Genomic DNA, 16723 nt, shown 5'->3' with positions numbered 1-16723 from the left:
GGCTAAGTGTATGAATGGGTGGGTGTATGAATGGGGTCTCAGCTTGTGGCACTCTCCTGCTTTTCTTTTTACTTCTCATGGCACCAATAATGAGTGGATGTGGCTCCTGTGGGCAGATGCCAGCAGAGGCCCCGGGCAAGGAACAGTGCATGCACTCCAGGTGAGGCGCGGAGGGTGCTCTTCACCCTCTGTGCCTCCTGCCCCCCCCCCGGGAGAGTGCTTGAGCGCAAAGCAGGGGCAGGAGGTGCAGAAGCACTGGGCCACTGGTTTGGGGGCCTCCAGCCGTGGATGGGAGAGTGCTTGTGTGCTGGGTGGGGCATGTGGAAGGTCATCTTCACCCTCCCTGCTATGCAGCTCCCGCCACCAGCAGGCCACAATGGGGATCTATGCGGGGAGTAGGGCTGGTTTGTGCCCCCCCCAAACTGTGCGCCTGGGGCAACACGCCCCACCTCCCCACTGCGCCCCTGGATGCCAGCTCCCTCAGCATTATGCAAAATTGAATGCTATTCCTTCCAAATCATGGCAGCACGTATCACCCTCCCTTGCAGTTCAGCCTCACAACAGCAGGGAAAGACTCCCTCAAGAGAATCCCTGTTCCATTTCCTGCTTCCAGCTCTCAGGCCACAGTAGTCTGCAAAGAGAATGCTGCAGGGGGACAGGTAGCCCAGGGTCGGCCTGAAAGATCCAAGAGACTCCCATCCTGCTATACAGGCCTGACTGCAGGGTGACGCTGATGGTATGCTATAACTCACAATAATAAATATTTAACCATTTTTTGGCTGCTCAAGAGTTCTTCCCTCCACACAAGTGTAATCCCAAAGTCAGCTTGGGAAGACTCAAGGTAACAATGGTAGGGGCTCAGTTATGCCAACTCCACCCACCTCACCACCTGTAACAGGACATCTGAATTATCTCACAAGTGCCTACAGGATTCCAAGTAGCATCCACAATGCAGGGTGAGATACTGGCCCAGACCTAAGAGCTTGCAGTCAATGTCATGGAAGGAAGGGCTTGAGGGTGAGGTCAAGGACTGAAGATGTAAAGGAAACAAAGAGACACTGCGGGTGGAGGACAGGAATAGTCAGGTGTGGCAGAGGGAGGCTCTAGGAGCAAGTCTGAAAGCCATACGAAGTAGAAGAGGGGGAGCCGGGCTGGCTGCTGGACAGAAAAACAGATGCCACTTCAGATGTGAGGAACAACATGAGAGAAAGGCCCAGAAGAAAACAAAGACAACTGGGGCATGCAAGTTTAGCCTTTCTAGTCTAAGCACATACTTTCCACAAAGGGTGGGTTGGGTTGTTGGGGGCAGGAACTGACCCTGGGCAGAGGCACAGAGGCAATTGCCATATTCTGTAGCAGCAGCCTTCACCCATTTTAAATCAGGAAAGTGACTTCACTCACAACAGTCAAACTGGTTTAGGGGTGAAAATGGTCAGCTCAGCTACAGGATAAGAAGAACAGAAGGCAAGTATCCAATGTTAAACAATACAACTTTAAAAAAATCACAGACGGACTAACAAATATTAAGAGCTTATAATTATCCAGTGCTTTCTCCCCATAAGAACTCAAGATTCCCCCCCCCACTGAAAAACATATCTGTCACAGGTTTGTATTTACTCCTTCAGCCCACAAACTGGTAACTGCTTCTTGGAGGTACAATTCAACAACCCTTCAAAAAAAGGGGGTCATCCAGCGCTGCCTTACCTAAATATCAAAGGAGGCAGGCTTATGCCTTTGTTCTTCTCACCCTAGGGACAAAGACACTTGGAGTCACCAAACACATCAAACCACTCTAGGGCAGAAGGCTTGCTACAATTTTCAGTTCAGCCCCCGCGGCTTATCCAGCAGAGCCTCTTGGGCTGATACCCAAGTCCAAAGCCCGAAGCAGCTCTTCACGGCTCTTCCTGCCCCAATGCTCATAGAGAGGTGCTCCATCACCCATTTCAATTCACGTTGGTGCTTTCGCTCCGCAAACTGAGCACTGCCTGCGCCAGTTTCCCAGTGTCCAGCGCCTGGCTGGCCTCGGCCTGCTGGCAGCCTTTTGAGTCTGTGCCTGAGCTGCAGCTGTAGGAGTCAAAATCCACGGCAATGTCCTGGACATTCCTCTCATTGGCGTTGTCAAAGCTGTTCTTGCCATGGAGCTGCTTGAGGTGCTTCCTAAGGACGGGCTTGTGGGCGAAAACCATGTCACAGTAGTTGCATTTGTGGGGCTTGTCCCCACTGTGCAGGTTGAGATGGTCCTGTAAGGAGCACTTCTGCGAGAAGGTCTTCCCACAGATCTTGCACTGGAAGGGCTTGATGCCCGCATGCACCCGCATGTGTCGGTGCAAGTTGCCCTTCTGTGTGAAGGTCTTGCCGCACAGCAGGCACATGAAAAGCTTGTGCATCTTCAAGTGGTTGGCGTAGTTCTCCAGATGCCGGAAGACGCGTGTGCACTTGGGGCACTGGTGGTGCCACTGAAGGCCTTTGTCCACCCCCCGGTTGCTGGTGCCAAACATGTCTTTGGAAGCCATGATGAGGCTGTCTCCCCCCATGTACGAGAGGGTGTAGTTGTGGAGCTGGCCTTGCTCCAGGTCACCAGCTCGGTTCTCCACCGTGGAATTGATGAGGGAGTGCTGAGGCTCTGGTGAGTGGAGGCTGCTCTGCTGCTCTGAGGAAATAAACTGGTTCTGGTCTTTCTTGCTTCTGACCTCTGCAACCTCCCCAATGGACTCCACCTTCACAATTTGGATGTCACTATCGTCCATGTCCAGGCTGTCTTCAGAGGGTTGGATGCATGGAGAGTCTGGAAGCAAGGAGTCATCCTCCTCCTCCTCCTCCTTACTCCCTATCCTTGAGCACTCGTTTGGCTCTGAAGAGTCAGTCTGCTGCGGCTGCTTCCCCTCCTCTTTGTTTTCAAGCTGCTGTTTTGGCCGGATGAATTTCCACAGGGCCTGTGTGCAGCGCTCCACAATGTGGCTCATCTGAAGAAAGCTAGCCGCCGTCAGGTAGTTCACCAACTCCATCTCGGGAAACTCCAGGACGCCACTGTAGCAGGACAGAAGCAGCTGCCTCCCAACCTCCGAACTCTGGAGGATGGAGATTTTCACTTCCCTGGAGTCATTCAGCAGGAACTGATCCCTTAAGAAAGGGGAGCCAGCAGCAAAGACTATTTTGTGGCCGTGAACCTCAAGGTCGTCTATGTAGACAGTGACATCACAAAACTTCTTCTCTTCCCTCAGCTTGTCCATTTTTTGCAGCATGGAGTCCCCGTAGTTGTCAAACTGGAAGTGGAGGGTATCGGTTCTCTTGGTCATGTTGACAAACCTGAAAGGGGCAAGTGGATGAATACTGTGAATGCCACAGAAAGAAATAGTTTCAAGACTGTACAAGCTTTAAACCAAAAAAGATTCAGACACCAGAAACAGTGGCGATCTACAACCATAATCAGAGGCCTGCCACTTTCTTCCCCTGTAGCTCTGATCACATCATCACAATAATTACTGTTTTCTCAGTTTCCTTGCTTGTCCCAAAACCAATATTGCTGAAAGATGTGACTGGACCGTGCATTTACTCGGGAATAAGTCTTACTAAGTTCAGTGGAGCTTACCCTCAGATAAGCGTGCACAGCACTCCAGCCTTACAAACAAACAAAATGGAAAATAAACCTAATAACTGTGTGTGTGTGGAGGTGTTTTCTGAGCAATCAAAGCAGCACAGATGCACCATCTCATCCTAAACCTACCAATGACATTAAACACCGAAAAAGGCAAGGGCATCGACCTCTTCCCTGCAGGTTTGAAAGGGAGGCTGGACAGCCACTTGTCAGGTATTCTTTAGCTGTGATTACTGCATTGCAGGGAGCTGGACTAAATGACCCTATATGACACAGCTGGTGTGGGATGGTGCTGAGGCCACACAGAGCACCTGCTTTGCACACAGAAGGTACCAGCTGAGCCCACTCCTCCCCAGAAAGATACACAGACACACCTTCTTGAAGGTCACCAGCTCCTGAGGTGACTGTACTTTGGCTCCTTCAAATTCAACACGGAGAAGAGAGGATCACTACAGTAAGATCCTTCTGGATCAGGTCAGTGGTCCATCTAGTCCAGCAACCTGTTCTCACAGTGGCCAACCAGATACCAGTGGGAAACCAGGGAGCAGAACATGAGCACGAGAGCAGCAGCACTCTCCCCTCTCATGGTTTCCAGCAGCTAGTATTCAGAAGCATTGTCGCCTCCAATCACGGAGGTAGAGCACAGCTATCCTGCTCAGCAGCCATTGACAGTAGCTCATCTCCTCCATGAATCCAGCTAATTCTTTTTAAAAGCCACCCAAGTTAGTGGCCATGGGGCAAGACATGAATGAGCACAGGAAGAGCCCGCTGGATCAGGCTAGTGGCTAACTCAGTCCATTGACCTGTTCTCACAGTAGGCAACCCCAAATGGCACAAAGGGAAACCCACAAGCAGGATCCGAGCACAAGGGCTGCAGTCTTCCCTCCTATGGTTCCAGCACCTGGCATTCTGGAATATTTACTGTCTCACTGACCGTGGACGCAGAACACAATAGCCATTGTGGTTGACAGCATTATCTATCTCCTCTGTGAATCCTTCCAGTCCCCTTTTAAAGGGTGAAGAATATCCCTGCAGGTGAATCAGGTCCAATGTGTGTGAGGAGATTATCTAGCGGAGTCTCTGTCCTCACAGCCACCAACCAGAAGCCTATTATGGGAAGCCCAGAGGCAGCGCTGCAGCAGCACAATAGCAGCTCTCCCGTTCCCATTAAGCATGCTGTCAAAACAACCACACCCTCGCAGAACATATGGTAGAGAGTAATATGTATAAACAAACCAGAGAGGGGAGCTGAGGGAAGTCTTTCGAGGGTGGGAGAGGGGGGAAAGGGGGGGATGTAATTGGTTATAATGAATGAAATATGCTCTGTTCAAATTTGATTAATAAAAATTATTTTAAAAATACCAACCACCACCACCACCCTCAAGTCCCGCTCAGTGACCCCCCCCCCACGTCCCCACTCACTCCTTTTGGCCAAGCCACGCTTCTCAACCTCCAGGTGCATTTACAGAGCAGAAGAACGTCGGCGCCGGCGGACCGCTGTCATGAATGCTGAGGGTGATGGTCGGCTGCCTCCGCCTCGCAACCCCCCCCCAGACCCCCCCCACCCGCAATCGGAGCACTCCTGAGGCGGGACAACCTCCGCCGGGTCCAGTGGCCGCGAGTTCCACCAGCCAATGGTTGGGACGGGAGCAAGCGGGGGGGAGGGCGCTGGCCCCACCACAGACCCCCAGCCTCACCCCACCTCCTCTCCGCCTCCCCCAGGCGGCGCAGCCACGGGGCTCGCCCGAGGGGCGCGGGAAGGACCGCGCGGCGGCCAGCGGAGCTCCTCCTCCTCCTCCTCCTCCGTCACCACCGGAAGCTTGAATCTCCTCTGCCCCACCCCCCGCAATCCCACTTCCGCTTCTTTCTTTCCCGTCGCCACGAGAGGAGAGGGAGTGACGGTTGCTAAGGAAGAGGACGGTGGGGGGCGGGACCGGAAGCGGTTGCTGGCCCCGGAAGCCGGAAGTGGCCGTCCGTCCGCCCGTCTTCCGGCCGAGCCCCGGTCACGTGACGGGGAAAGGCGGGGAAGGAGGCGGAGGCGGGAGGCGGGATCGAGGTTGCGAGGCGGCCCGACTGAGGGAGGCCCGGCGGTGGCGGTGGTGGCGGCGGCGGCGGCTGCGCTGCTGCTGCTGCTCCTCCTCCTCCTGCCCCTCTTCCCGCTGCCTGAGGAGGCAGACGGAGGCCTTCGAGAGGGTAAGCCGGGCGCCACCCAGCCCGTACCTGAGCGGGGTTGTGGGGCGGGACCGGGCGCTGGCAGCCCGTGAGAGGATCCGGGGCTGGGCCGGCGGCGGGGGGGGGGAGGGAGGGAGGGAGGGAGAAGCAGCCGCCCTCGTCCTCGCCCTCGCCCTATGGGGCTTCACCCCCCGGGGAGGGTCGGCGGTTGGGCGCTACTCGTCGCAGGGACCGAGGAGTGGGTGGGGCTGGGGGGGCCGGCTCCCCATTATTTATTATTATGGTGAGCTATAAAACGTATAAAATATACCGTCCTACACCCGTTAATCCCAGGGCGGTTCGCAGCATAAAAACGAAAGATTAAAACACAAAATGCGTAATAACAAGAACAGAACAGACCAATAACCCCCCCGCCCGCCTCCCCAATTCCAACAAACCCATTTCCAAGGATATAGGATGTTAGTAAGCTCAAGGCCTGGTTGAAGAAGGTTCTCCCCCCCCCCCCGCACCTAATGATGCTGCCAGGCAGTCCTCCCTGAAGAGAGCATCCCATAAACGGGGAGCCACCACAGAAAAGGACCCTTCTGGTGTTGCCGCCACCCTCCGGACCTCTCACAGCGGAGGCACAAGAAGAAGGGCCTCAGGTGAAGATTGCACGGTTTGGGTTGGTTCATTTGGCCCATGCATAAAACTTACAAACGTTTGTCATGTCACCCCTTGGTCACATTTTCTTCAAACTAAATGCTTTCAGGTTCTGCAGTCCTTTCTACAACCCCTATGTGGATTCCTGCTGCTGGAATATAACAAAATCTTTCATATATTACTTATTTTAACAATAATTCCTCTATGTACAGTTGCATTTTTTATGGATCTTCTCAGTAGATACCTGTATAAATGTAGGCATTCATGTTATTATTTTACACCCCCTTGGCTCACCTTCCTATGCAGCGGAACCACCTGCACTTCCCTAATTCCTGTGCTGGTAACTCCTATCATTCTTGACCACATTGCTGGGTGGGGCTGATGGGAGTTGGTGTACAGCAATTTTTGGAGGACACCAGGTTCTGCATTCCTGATGTAATTGTCCCCTTCACTGACATAAAAGCTACTGCTGTTGTCATGATAATGCTCTCTTGGAGCAGGAACACAAAGAAGGTGTGCTGGGTGGGGCCTCATAATTTGGTATACAAATGATGTTAAATAAAAATAAATTATTTGCAATTGTGTTGGGGTGCTCCTGTTGCTCCTGCCAACACCTGGTGTTGCTTTGGTGTTGTATACCCTCTGTGCTGTCACACCATTCCCAAAGACTCCAGTGTGATGGAGAGTACCACACGAGAAGTGGTGAGGCCCAAGTTCAAATCCCCTTTCAGTCATAAAACACAGTGGGCAACCTTGGGCCAGTCGTTCTCTTTCTCAGCCTGACCTACTTCACAGGATTGTTGTGAGCATAAAAGCAGGGGGAGGGGAATAGGCCCATGTTTGCTGCCTTGAGCTTCTCAGAGAAAAGGTGAAAGTTAAATTTACTGAATAAATTGGGTTGTTGTTTTTGTTGTTATTGACGATATTGAAAATAATAACCATGACACAGTATTATTAGCAGTGGTAAAAATATAGTGGCTGTTTGTATTGTGTTTCCACTAAAAGGTACCTGAGATAAGTGCAGTAAAATTTCTGTAGCCACCTTTCTTTGTCTCGGGCAATGTTTTGGTGTCCATGGTTTGAGCCTTCTCATGTATTGAACAGCTCTGCAAGTTATGCTGGTCTGAGTAGCTCTGTAGTGTAAGTACTGTGTGTATTGTGGGGAAGACTGAGAGAAAAGTAGCTTCCTTAAAGGTAGCCAGTGATGCTGCAGCTGAGGTTTCAATTGGGGGCCTTTTTCAGTACAGTGGAACCTTGAGTTGCGGACGTAATCCGCCCTGGAGGCACATTCGCAACTTGGAAGCGTTCGCATCCAGAAGCGCCTTGTCTGTGCATACGCATGGCGCGATTTAGCGCTTCTGCGCATGTGCGAGTGCAGAACCTGGAAGCAACTGTTCCGGTACTTCCGGATTGCCGTGGGATGCAGCTTGGAAAAAAACGTAATCTGAAGTGGACGCAACATGAGGTGTGGCTGTACAGTAACATCCCTGTGTGTGTCATATGCATTAAAAACCCTGAGATGTATGTAGGCTGGTACTGACTACTCAAGTAATGGTGAGTTGATAGCTTGAGAACTCATGGATCTTCCCAGCTCAGCCCCTCATTCTGTACCTTGATTGAGGGGAACAATGGAAGTTAGAAGATTTGGGCTGCTGACCTAGTGTTGTCCCAAATGGAGGAGGATTGCAGAGCTTTGCCAGATCCTTAGGAAAGGCTGACTGAAAAAGATATTTATCTTGGATTTTTAAATTTATTTGTGTAATAAAATTTACACACCGCTTGATTTTTAAAAAACTTCATATTGGTTTACAAAAGATAAAACAGTATAGTCGTACCTTCTTGAACGGCTTAGTTGCCGAACAAATTGGCTCGAATGAGCAAACCTCATAAGTAAGTGTTCTGGTTGGCGGAAGTTTTTCGGAAGCCGAATGAATGTCTGATGCAGTTTCCGCTAGAGTGCAGGAAGCTCCTGCAGCCAATCGGAAGCTGCGCCTTGGTTTTTGAATGGTTTCGGGAGTCGAACAGACTCCTGGAATGGATCGAGTTCGAGAGCCAAGGCGCCACTGTAAAATCAAGAAAAATTTACACCCCCACTTCAAAACATACAAAAGTGAGAATACTAAAGCAGATTAAAATCACCTCAACTCTCTAGGCATCTGGGTGGGATTGTCTAAAGGGGAATATTTTTAGTAGGTGCCGGAAAGAGTACAGTGAAGATGTCTGCTTTATCTGAAGAAGTGTGCATGCACGCGAAAGCTCATACCAAGAACAAACTCAGTTGGTCTCTAAGGTGCTACTGGAAAGAATTTCCTATTTTGTTTCGACTATGGCAGACCAACACGGCTACCCACCTGTAACTGCTTTATCTCAGTATGCAGGGAGTTTCAAAGCGTAGAGAGCCATGTTGTTCTCTTGTAGGTGAAGACAACTGAATAGGGAGGTTCTTGAGATGGTTCATGGTGGTTTGATGTCAACATCTACGGTATAGTTTGCCAAGCTGGTATCCTCCAGATGTTGTTGTTGTTGTTGTTCAGTCATTCAGTCGTGTCCGACTCTTCGTGACCCCATGGACCAGAGCACGCCAGGCACGCCTATCCTCCACTGCCTCCCGCAGTTTGGCCAAACTCATGTTAGTAGCTTCGAGAACACTGTCCAACCATCTCATCCTCTGTCGTCCCCTTCTCCTTGTGCCCTCCATCTTTCCCAACATCAGGGTCTTTTCTAGGGAGTCTTCTCTTCTCATGAGATGGCCAAAGTACTGGAGCCTCAACTTCAGGATCTGTCCTTCTAGTGAGCACTCAGGGCTGATTTCTTTGAGAATGGATAGGTTTGATCTTGCAGTCCATGGGACTCTCAAGAGTCTCCTCCCCTCCAGATGTTATGGATTGTAATTCCCATCAGTCCCAGTCATTGTTGCCATGCTGGCTGGGACTGAAGGGAGTTACAGTCCAAAACATCTGGAGGGCAGCAGGTTGACAATGACTGGCCTGTGTAGTCTGGTTTCATGCCCCACTCCTCTCTGTTTCTTGGCCCTTCTCCCTTCAGCTACATGGAAGTCCATAAAATTTATCTGAAGGTCTTTTAGAGCTGATCTGCTTCAAATGAAGCAACACCATGATGGTAGCCAGGTTTGTGGGATGAAGCATTCATGCTTGCTTCTATAGTTTCTGTAGGGTGTTCACTTACAAAGATAGGATGGGGTGGAGGTGTGTGTGTGTGTGTGTGTGTGTGTGTGTGTGTGTGTGTTGTTCCTGGCTGTTGACAATCTGATTGCTGTAGGAGGTAGAAGTGAAGCTGCAAGGGTGTGTGCACCCCAGAAGTGCCTGGGCTGTGTTAGGATTAGGAATACAAGTGTTAGGAATACAAAGGCTTTATCCATGCAAGTGTGTGTTGGGGTGGGGGATAAACTTAGCCAGCACAAGATTAGTACTGGTTTGGCAACAATATTGTGTGGTGGGGGGGGGGGGAAAGAACGAGGTTTTTCTGACTTTTACAAGAGGGAGTGGTAAAAAAACAGTAGAGTAAACTTGTTGTCTTTTACTTCTGTATATATCTGATTTGGCATTTGTTGTTTGTTTTAGAAGAAGTTTTAAGAGAGGAACCGAACCGGAATTAGAACAGTACACATACACAAGACGCACACGGCAAAGACGTGGGGGGGGGGGGAGGAAGAATGAAAATCAGTTGACACCACAGCCATCTGCCTGCCACTGCCCCACCCCCTGAGGCATTTGCTATGCTGGCTTAGTTGGATGAGCAGCATGTTATGCTTAGAATTACCTGATTGCAGGCTGTAACTCCTTTGATAAAAGACAGGGAGTGTTTGTGTAGCTTGAGCACCAGCTTGTTGGTCCCGCAGTACAGTGTAATTTGTTGTTGTCGTTCAGTCGTTCAGTCGTGTCCGACTCTTCGTGACCCCATGGACCAGAGCACGCCAGGCACGCCTGTCCTTCACTGCCTCTCGCAGTTTGGCCAGACTCATGTTAGTAGCTTCGAGAACACTGTCCAACCATCTCATCCTCCATCGTCCCCTTCTCCTTGTGCCCTCCATCTTTCCCAACATCAGGGTCTTTTCCAGGGAGTCTTCACTTCTCATGAGGTGGCCAAAGTATTGGAGCCTCAACTTCAGGATCTGTCCTTCTAGTGAGCACTCAGGGCTGATTTCCTTCAGAATGGATAGGTTTGATCTTCTTGCAGTCCATGGGACTCTCGAGAGTCTCCTCCAGCACCATAATTCAAAAGCATCAATTCTTCGGCGATCAGCCTTCTTGATGGTCCAGCTCTCACTTCCGTACATTACTACTGGGAAAACCGTAGCTTTAACTATACGGACCTTTGTCGGCAAGGTGATGTCTTTGCTTTTTAAGATGCTGTCTAGGTTTGTCATTGCTTTTCTCCCAAGAAGCAGGCGTCTTCTAATTTCGTGACTGCTGTCACCATCTGCAGTGATCATGGAACCCAAGAAAGTGAAATCTCTCACTGCCTCCATTTCTTCCCCTTCTATTTGCCAGGAGGTGATGGGACCAGTGGCCATGATCTTAGTTTTTTTGATGTTGAGCTTCAGACCATATTTTGCGCTCTCTTCTTTCACCCTCATTAAAAGGTTCTTTAATTCTTCCTCACTTCCTGCCATCAAGGTAGTATCATCAGCATATCTGAGGTTGTTGATGTTTTTTCCGGCAATCTTAATTCCGGCTCGGGATTCATCCAGCCCAGCCTTTCGCATGGTGAATTCTGCATATAAGTTAAATAAGCAGGGAGACAATATACAGCCTTGTCGTACTCCTTTCCCAATTTTGAACCAATCAGTTGTTCCATATCCAGTTCTAACTGTAGCTTCTTGTCCCACATAGAGATTTCTCAGGAGACAAATGAGGTGATCCGGCACTCCCATTTCTTTAAGAACTTGCCATAGTTTGCTGTGGTCGACACAGTCAAATGCTTTTGCGTAGTCAATGAAGCAGAAGTAGATGTTTTTCTGGAACTCTCTAGCTTTCTCCATAACCAGTGAGATTAAGGGGACATAAAAAGTGCTCAACTTTGGCCTCTTGTTATATGCCTGCCTGCTTGCTTGCTTGCTCACCCCGTTGCAAAATCTTCTAAAAAGGGCGTGTTTCATGTGGTTTTCAAAGGTTAACAAAAGAACGGGGAAATTCTGGAATATTTGACATTTCACAATGGTTCAAGAAATTGCAAAAAAACCCTAAAAACCACAATGTGCGACAAAAGAAGAATGAAAGGGAGTTTGGATATTTGGTCTTGTTGGTAGACTGAACAACAACTGTTTTGAAGTGGCCTGACCTGGGAAATATTTTTGGTTTGAAACACCAACCAGAGAATCCAAAGAGTTGTCAAAAAATTTTAGGTCCATCTCTGGAGCAGAGCCTGTAGTTCATCTTCATCAGTTTATTTGCATGATGTTTTTCCACAGTGGTCCTCAAAGTGGCTCACAACATACCAAATGAACAATAATTGTTGTTATTGTTGTTGTTGTTCAGTCGTTCAGTCGTGTCCGACTCTTCGTGACCCCATGGACCAGAGCACGCCAGGCACGCCTATCCTTCACTGCTTCCCGCAGTTTGGCCAAACTCATGTTAGTAGCTTCGAGAACCCTGTCCAACCATCTCGTCCTCTGTTGTCCCCTTCTCCTTGTGCCCTCCATCTTTCCCAACATCAGGGTCTTTTCCAGGGAGCCTTCTCTTCTCATGAGGTGGCCAAAGTACTGGAGCCTCAGCTTCAGGATCTGTCCTTCTAGTGAGCACTCAGGGCTGATTTCTTTGAGAATGGATAGGTTTGATCTTCTTGCAGTCCATGGGACTCTCAAGAGTCTCCTCCAGCACCATAATTCAAAAGCATCAATTCTTCGGCGATCAGCCTTCTTGATGGTCCAGCTCTCACTTCCGTACATTACTACTGGGAAAACCATAGCTTGAACTAGACGGACCTTTGTCGGCAAGGTGATGTCTTTGCTTTTGAAGATGCTGTCTAGGTTTGTCATTGCTTTTCTCCCAAGAAGCAGGCGTCTTCTAATTTCGTGACTGCTGTCACCATCTGCAGTGATCGTGGAACCCAAGAAAGTGAAATATCTCACTGCCTCCATTTCTTCCCCTTCTATTTGCCAGGAGGTGATGGGACCAGTGCCCATGATCTTAGTTTTTTTGATATTGCTATATAGTGTGCATATATTGTTATACATATTGCTATTGATGGAGTTATGTAGTGCCACAACCCTTTAGGGCATTGCGGTTCTCATCCCCTGCTGAAACCAAATGGAAGTCTTAGTGTTGTTGTTCAGTCATTCAGTTGTGTCCGACTCTTCGTGACCCCATGGACCAGAGCACGCCAGGCACGCCTATCCTTCACTGCCTCTTGCAGTTTGGCCAAACTCATGTTGGTAGCTTTGAGAACACTGTCCAACCATCTCATCCTCTGTCGTCCCCTTCTCCTTGTGCCCTCCATCTTTCCCAACATCAGGGTCTTTCCCAGGGAGTCTTCTCTTCTCATGAGGTGGCCATCTCATCCTCTGTCGTCCCCTTCTCCTTGTGCCCTCCATCTTTCCCAACATCAGGGTCTTTTTCAGGGAGTCTTCCCTTCTCATGAGGTGGCCATCTCCTCTGTCGTCCCCTTCTCCTAGTGCCCTCCATCTTTCCCAACATCAGGGTCTTTCCCAGGGAGTCTTCTCTTCTCATGAGGTGGCCAAAGTATTGGAGCAGAGGATGAGATGGCTGGACAGTGTTCTCGAAGCTACTAACATGAGTTTGGCCAAACTGCGAGAGGCAGTGAAGGATAGGCGTGCCTGGCGTGCTCTGGTCCATGGGGTCACGAAGAGTCGGACACGACTGAACGACATCAGGGTCTTTTCCAGGGAGTCTTCTCTTCTCATGAGGTGGCCAAAGTATTGGAGCCTCAACTTCAGGATCTGTCCTTCCAGTGAGCACTCAGGGCTGATTTCCTTGAGAATGGATAGGTTTGATCTTCTCGCAGTCCATGGGACTCTCAAGAGTCTCCTCCAGCACCATAATTCAGAAGCATCCATTCTTCGGCGATCAGCCTTCTTGATGGTCCAGAAGTCTTAGTAGTTGAACAGAATTGCAAAGTCTCCAGGACAGGGACTTATAATCTTTGTTGCACTCAAGCAGAGGTAGCCAGTTTGTTCCCTCCAGAAGTTGGTGGACTACATTTCTAATAATCCATGACTATTTGCCACGTTGGTTAGCCCTGCTGTAAAGCACTATGCACGTATTTGGAACTGTATAAATAAATCTCAGCAATAACTCCTCTGTTCTGCCACCACTTTCCATTCTTGGTAACATGGTTGTAATAGTAGAGTCCTTTAAGTTCCTGGGCTCTGTAATTTCTTATAACTTAAATTGGTCAAGCAACATCAATAGTATTATTAAAAAGGTCCACCAGAGGCTGTACTTCCTGCGTCAACGAAGGAAATTTAAATTGTCCCCGGAAGTGTTGATCCAATTCTACAGAGGCATCATTGAAACCGTTCTCTGTAATTCTATAACAGCTTGGTACGGTACAGCCTCCAAGAGAGACAAGAAAAAGCTCCAACGAGCTGTAAGAATTGCAGAAAGGGTAATTGGTGTTAGCTTGGTGTTAGAGACAATTTATGTTACCCGAGTAAGGAAGAGAGCAGAGAGAATTGTAGCAGATCCTTTACATCCCGGTCATCATCTGCCTGATTTACTTCCATCTGGACGTCGCTACAGGACTTCATATACAAAATCGGCCAGGCACAAGAATAGTTTTGCAGAAAGGGTAACTGGTGTTAGCTTGCCTTCAATAGAGACCATTGATGCTCCCCGAGTTAGGAAGAGAGCGGACGGAATTGTAGCAGATCCTTTACATCCCGGTCATCATCTGCTTGATTTACTTCCATCCGGACGTCGCTACAGGACTTCATCTACAAAATCGGCCAGGCACAAGAAATAGTTTTTTCCCTTGTGCCATTAAATTGTTAAATTCGTAGTTGTATAGCTGAAGGGGAGGTAAAATATGGGTGGGTTTTCTTTACTTCTTTGTATTGTGAGAGGAACAGGGTCTGTAGGTTGACATTGCAATGTAGCCGAAACAAATCCCAAGTATGTTGGAAAATGTACTTGGCCAATAATAAATTATTCCTATTCCTATTCCTAAACTGTAGCAATAAGTGGTAACTTGGCTCAACAGAATCGTCAGGTGTGCGGGTTCGTGACACTGTGCAGCTGCGAATTTAGGAACACCTCAAGGCACGACTTTCTCGGAGCAGCTTAGTAATAAACCTACTTCTTTTATTTGTTTTTCAGGTACTTGTCAAACAAGCCCATCCATGAGTCGAGCTTCCCTTTTTTAAAAGTCATGGATGACAAGGCCTCCGTTGGAAAAATCAGCGTGTCTTCAGACTCGGTGTCCACCCTTAACAGCGAAGATTTTGTCTTGATTTCCAGGCAAGGGGATGAGACGCCATCCGCCAATAACGGTAGCGACGACGAAAAGACAGGGCTGAAGGTAAGAAAGAGCCTGTAGTTCAAGTCTGATCAGACTGAGATGGGAGTTCAGTACTGTATTGTGGGAATGGGGGAAGAAGGGAAGGTGTATCTGCACAGCATGGTCACTCTGTTCATTTTTGCCAGCAGTTATTTGCTGGAACTGGCCCCTCAATCCCAAATTACTGTATTTTTCGCTCCATAAGACGCACTTTTTCCCTCCTAAAAAGTAAGGGGAAATATCTGTGCGTCTTACGGAGTGAATGGTGGTCCCTGGAGCTGAATTGCCCAGGGGCCAAAAGAGGATCGTGCTTTTTATTTTACAAAGAGAAAAGGGGGTGTCGAAAGGACCCCGCTCAGCAGCTGATCAGCAAGAGATCGGGAGAGAGATAAGAGTCCCGGCTCCTTTTGGCCCCGCCCCTTGCTCCGCCCTCCATTGTTGAATGTGCTGCAGGGGGAGGTTGTTTGTTTCCCCAGCGACATGGGACTGGCTGATTAGATTATCTGTCTGGAAACTGTAGAAAAGGCTCCCTTTCCTTTAGAAGCTGCAGAAATGTGAGTTGAACCCCATAAAAACGGGGCTTTTCCTCTTTGCTTTCCCCCCTTTGCAAAGGGAGCTTTGCTTTTCTCCCTTTATAAAAAAAGCTGCAAAACTTTGAGCTGATCCTCAAAAAACAGAGCTTTTCCCTTTGCAAAAAAGCTGCAAAACTTTGCGCTGATCCTCAAAAAAAACAGGGCTTTTCCCTTTGCATAAAAACCTGCAAACCTTTCAGCTGATCCTCAAAAAAAAACCAGGGCTTTTCCCTTTGCAAAAAAAGTTGCTAAACTTTTAGCTGATCCTTAAAAAAAAAACAGGGCTTTTCCCTTTGCAAAAAAGCTGCAAAACTTTTAGCTGATCCTCAAAAAAACAGGGTTTTCCCTTTTGCAAAAAAAAGTTGCTAAACTTTGAGCTGATCCTTAAAAAAAACAGGACTTTTAGAGGAGGAAAACAAAAAAAACAGAAAAAAAAATTATGGGTTTCCTCCTCTAAAAACGAGGTGCGCCCGATGGTCCAGTGCGCCCTATGGAGCGAAAAATACGGTAAATTGTTTTTTAATCTGAAGCATTTTTACCACCGCTCTTCAACAGGAAAGGGCTCCCAGGGCGGCTTGCAAAGATCAGTGATAAGGCAAGTCTTTGCCTTCGGACTCACAGTATAAAAGGCATGATACAAAACGAAAAACATTTGAGGAGGAGGAGGAGGAGGAAAGCAAACCTGGGCATCCGGTTGGGTGCTAAGTGCTTTGTAACTAATATCTCTTGCCAGGCAGGATAACTTTTTCAGTCAAAGTGCTGCGTTCCCTTGTGGGAAAAGGGGTGATGGGCAGAACAAGGTCAGTATGTTAGTAGTAGTAGTAGTAATTTTATTACGACCATTGGTCCATATCAAAACAACAATAACAGCAAAACATCATGTAACATTTTAACTGACACAATTTAAAACAGTTTTACAAATTAAAACAACCTCTCTATATATACAAAATTCCAATTGGATAAGACAGTTGTATTCAATAAAATTCATTCGTCCATCTAAAACTTAATTTAGACTCTATCAAGTAAAATATAATTTTACAGCTAAGTTCTGGTTCCAATTAATGGTTATTTGGTTTAGCTGAGCTATCAAAATCATAAAGTGATCCATTCCTCTTCTTTTGAAATAAAACATTAATCAGGAATCTAGCGACCATAAGGGAGCCGCTCGACTCTTCATCGTTCAGTAAGTATATTAATTGGGCTTCCTTAGTTTCACCCGCAGTTCGCAATAAAAATGGAGAGCAGCCTGATGTAATGGACAACA

General features: G+C 48.3%; 2 protein-coding genes across 4 annotated transcripts in view; one reads left to right on the top strand and one right to left on the bottom strand.

The window, feature by feature from the left end:
* Positions 1-1601: 1601 nt before the first annotated feature.
* Positions 1602-5391, bottom strand: ZBTB26 (zinc finger and BTB domain containing 26). 3 transcript variants are annotated; one of them, XM_033137631.1, is made up of 2 exons: positions 5298-5391; positions 1602-3306 (listed from the first exon to the last, which is right to left on the bottom strand). In XM_033137631.1, the coding sequence occupies exon 2, from the start codon at positions 3294-3296 to the stop codon at positions 1944-1946; it is 1353 nt and encodes a 450-aa protein (XP_032993522.1). In that variant the 5' UTR covers positions 3297-3306; positions 5298-5391; the 3' UTR covers positions 1602-1943. The 3 variants fall into 3 exon arrangements, with proteins under 3 accessions (XP_032993522.1, XP_032993523.1, XP_032993524.1); XM_033137632.1 differs by having other exon boundaries at positions 5293-5376; XM_033137633.1 differs by lacking the exon at positions 5298-5391 and adding an exon at positions 5018-5105.
* A 354-nt stretch (positions 5392-5745) lies between these two features.
* RABGAP1 (RAB GTPase activating protein 1) overlaps positions 5746-16723 on the top strand; it is a 91271-nt gene continuing 80293 nt past the window's right edge. Inside the window, 2 exon segments of the mRNA XM_033137781.1 lie at positions 5746-5788; positions 14707-14908. Coding sequence (XP_032993672.1) covers positions 14759-14908 — 150 coding nt within the window. The 5' untranslated portion in view covers positions 5746-5788; positions 14707-14758.

This window comes from Lacerta agilis, chromosome Z (genome assembly GCF_009819535.1).
Source record: "Lacerta agilis isolate rLacAgi1 chromosome Z, rLacAgi1.pri, whole genome shotgun sequence".
NCBI lineage: Eukaryota > Metazoa > Chordata > Lepidosauria > Squamata > Lacertidae > Lacerta > Lacerta agilis.
The sequence above is the reverse complement of the archived record's forward strand: the minus strand, read 5'-3'. Positions and strand labels throughout refer to the sequence as shown.

Excerpts from the sequence above, each read along its gene's own strand:
- ZBTB26 (XM_033137631.1), bottom strand. The coding sequence starts at position 3,296 with ATGACCAAGAGAACCGATACCCTCCACTTCCAGTTTGACAACTACGGG.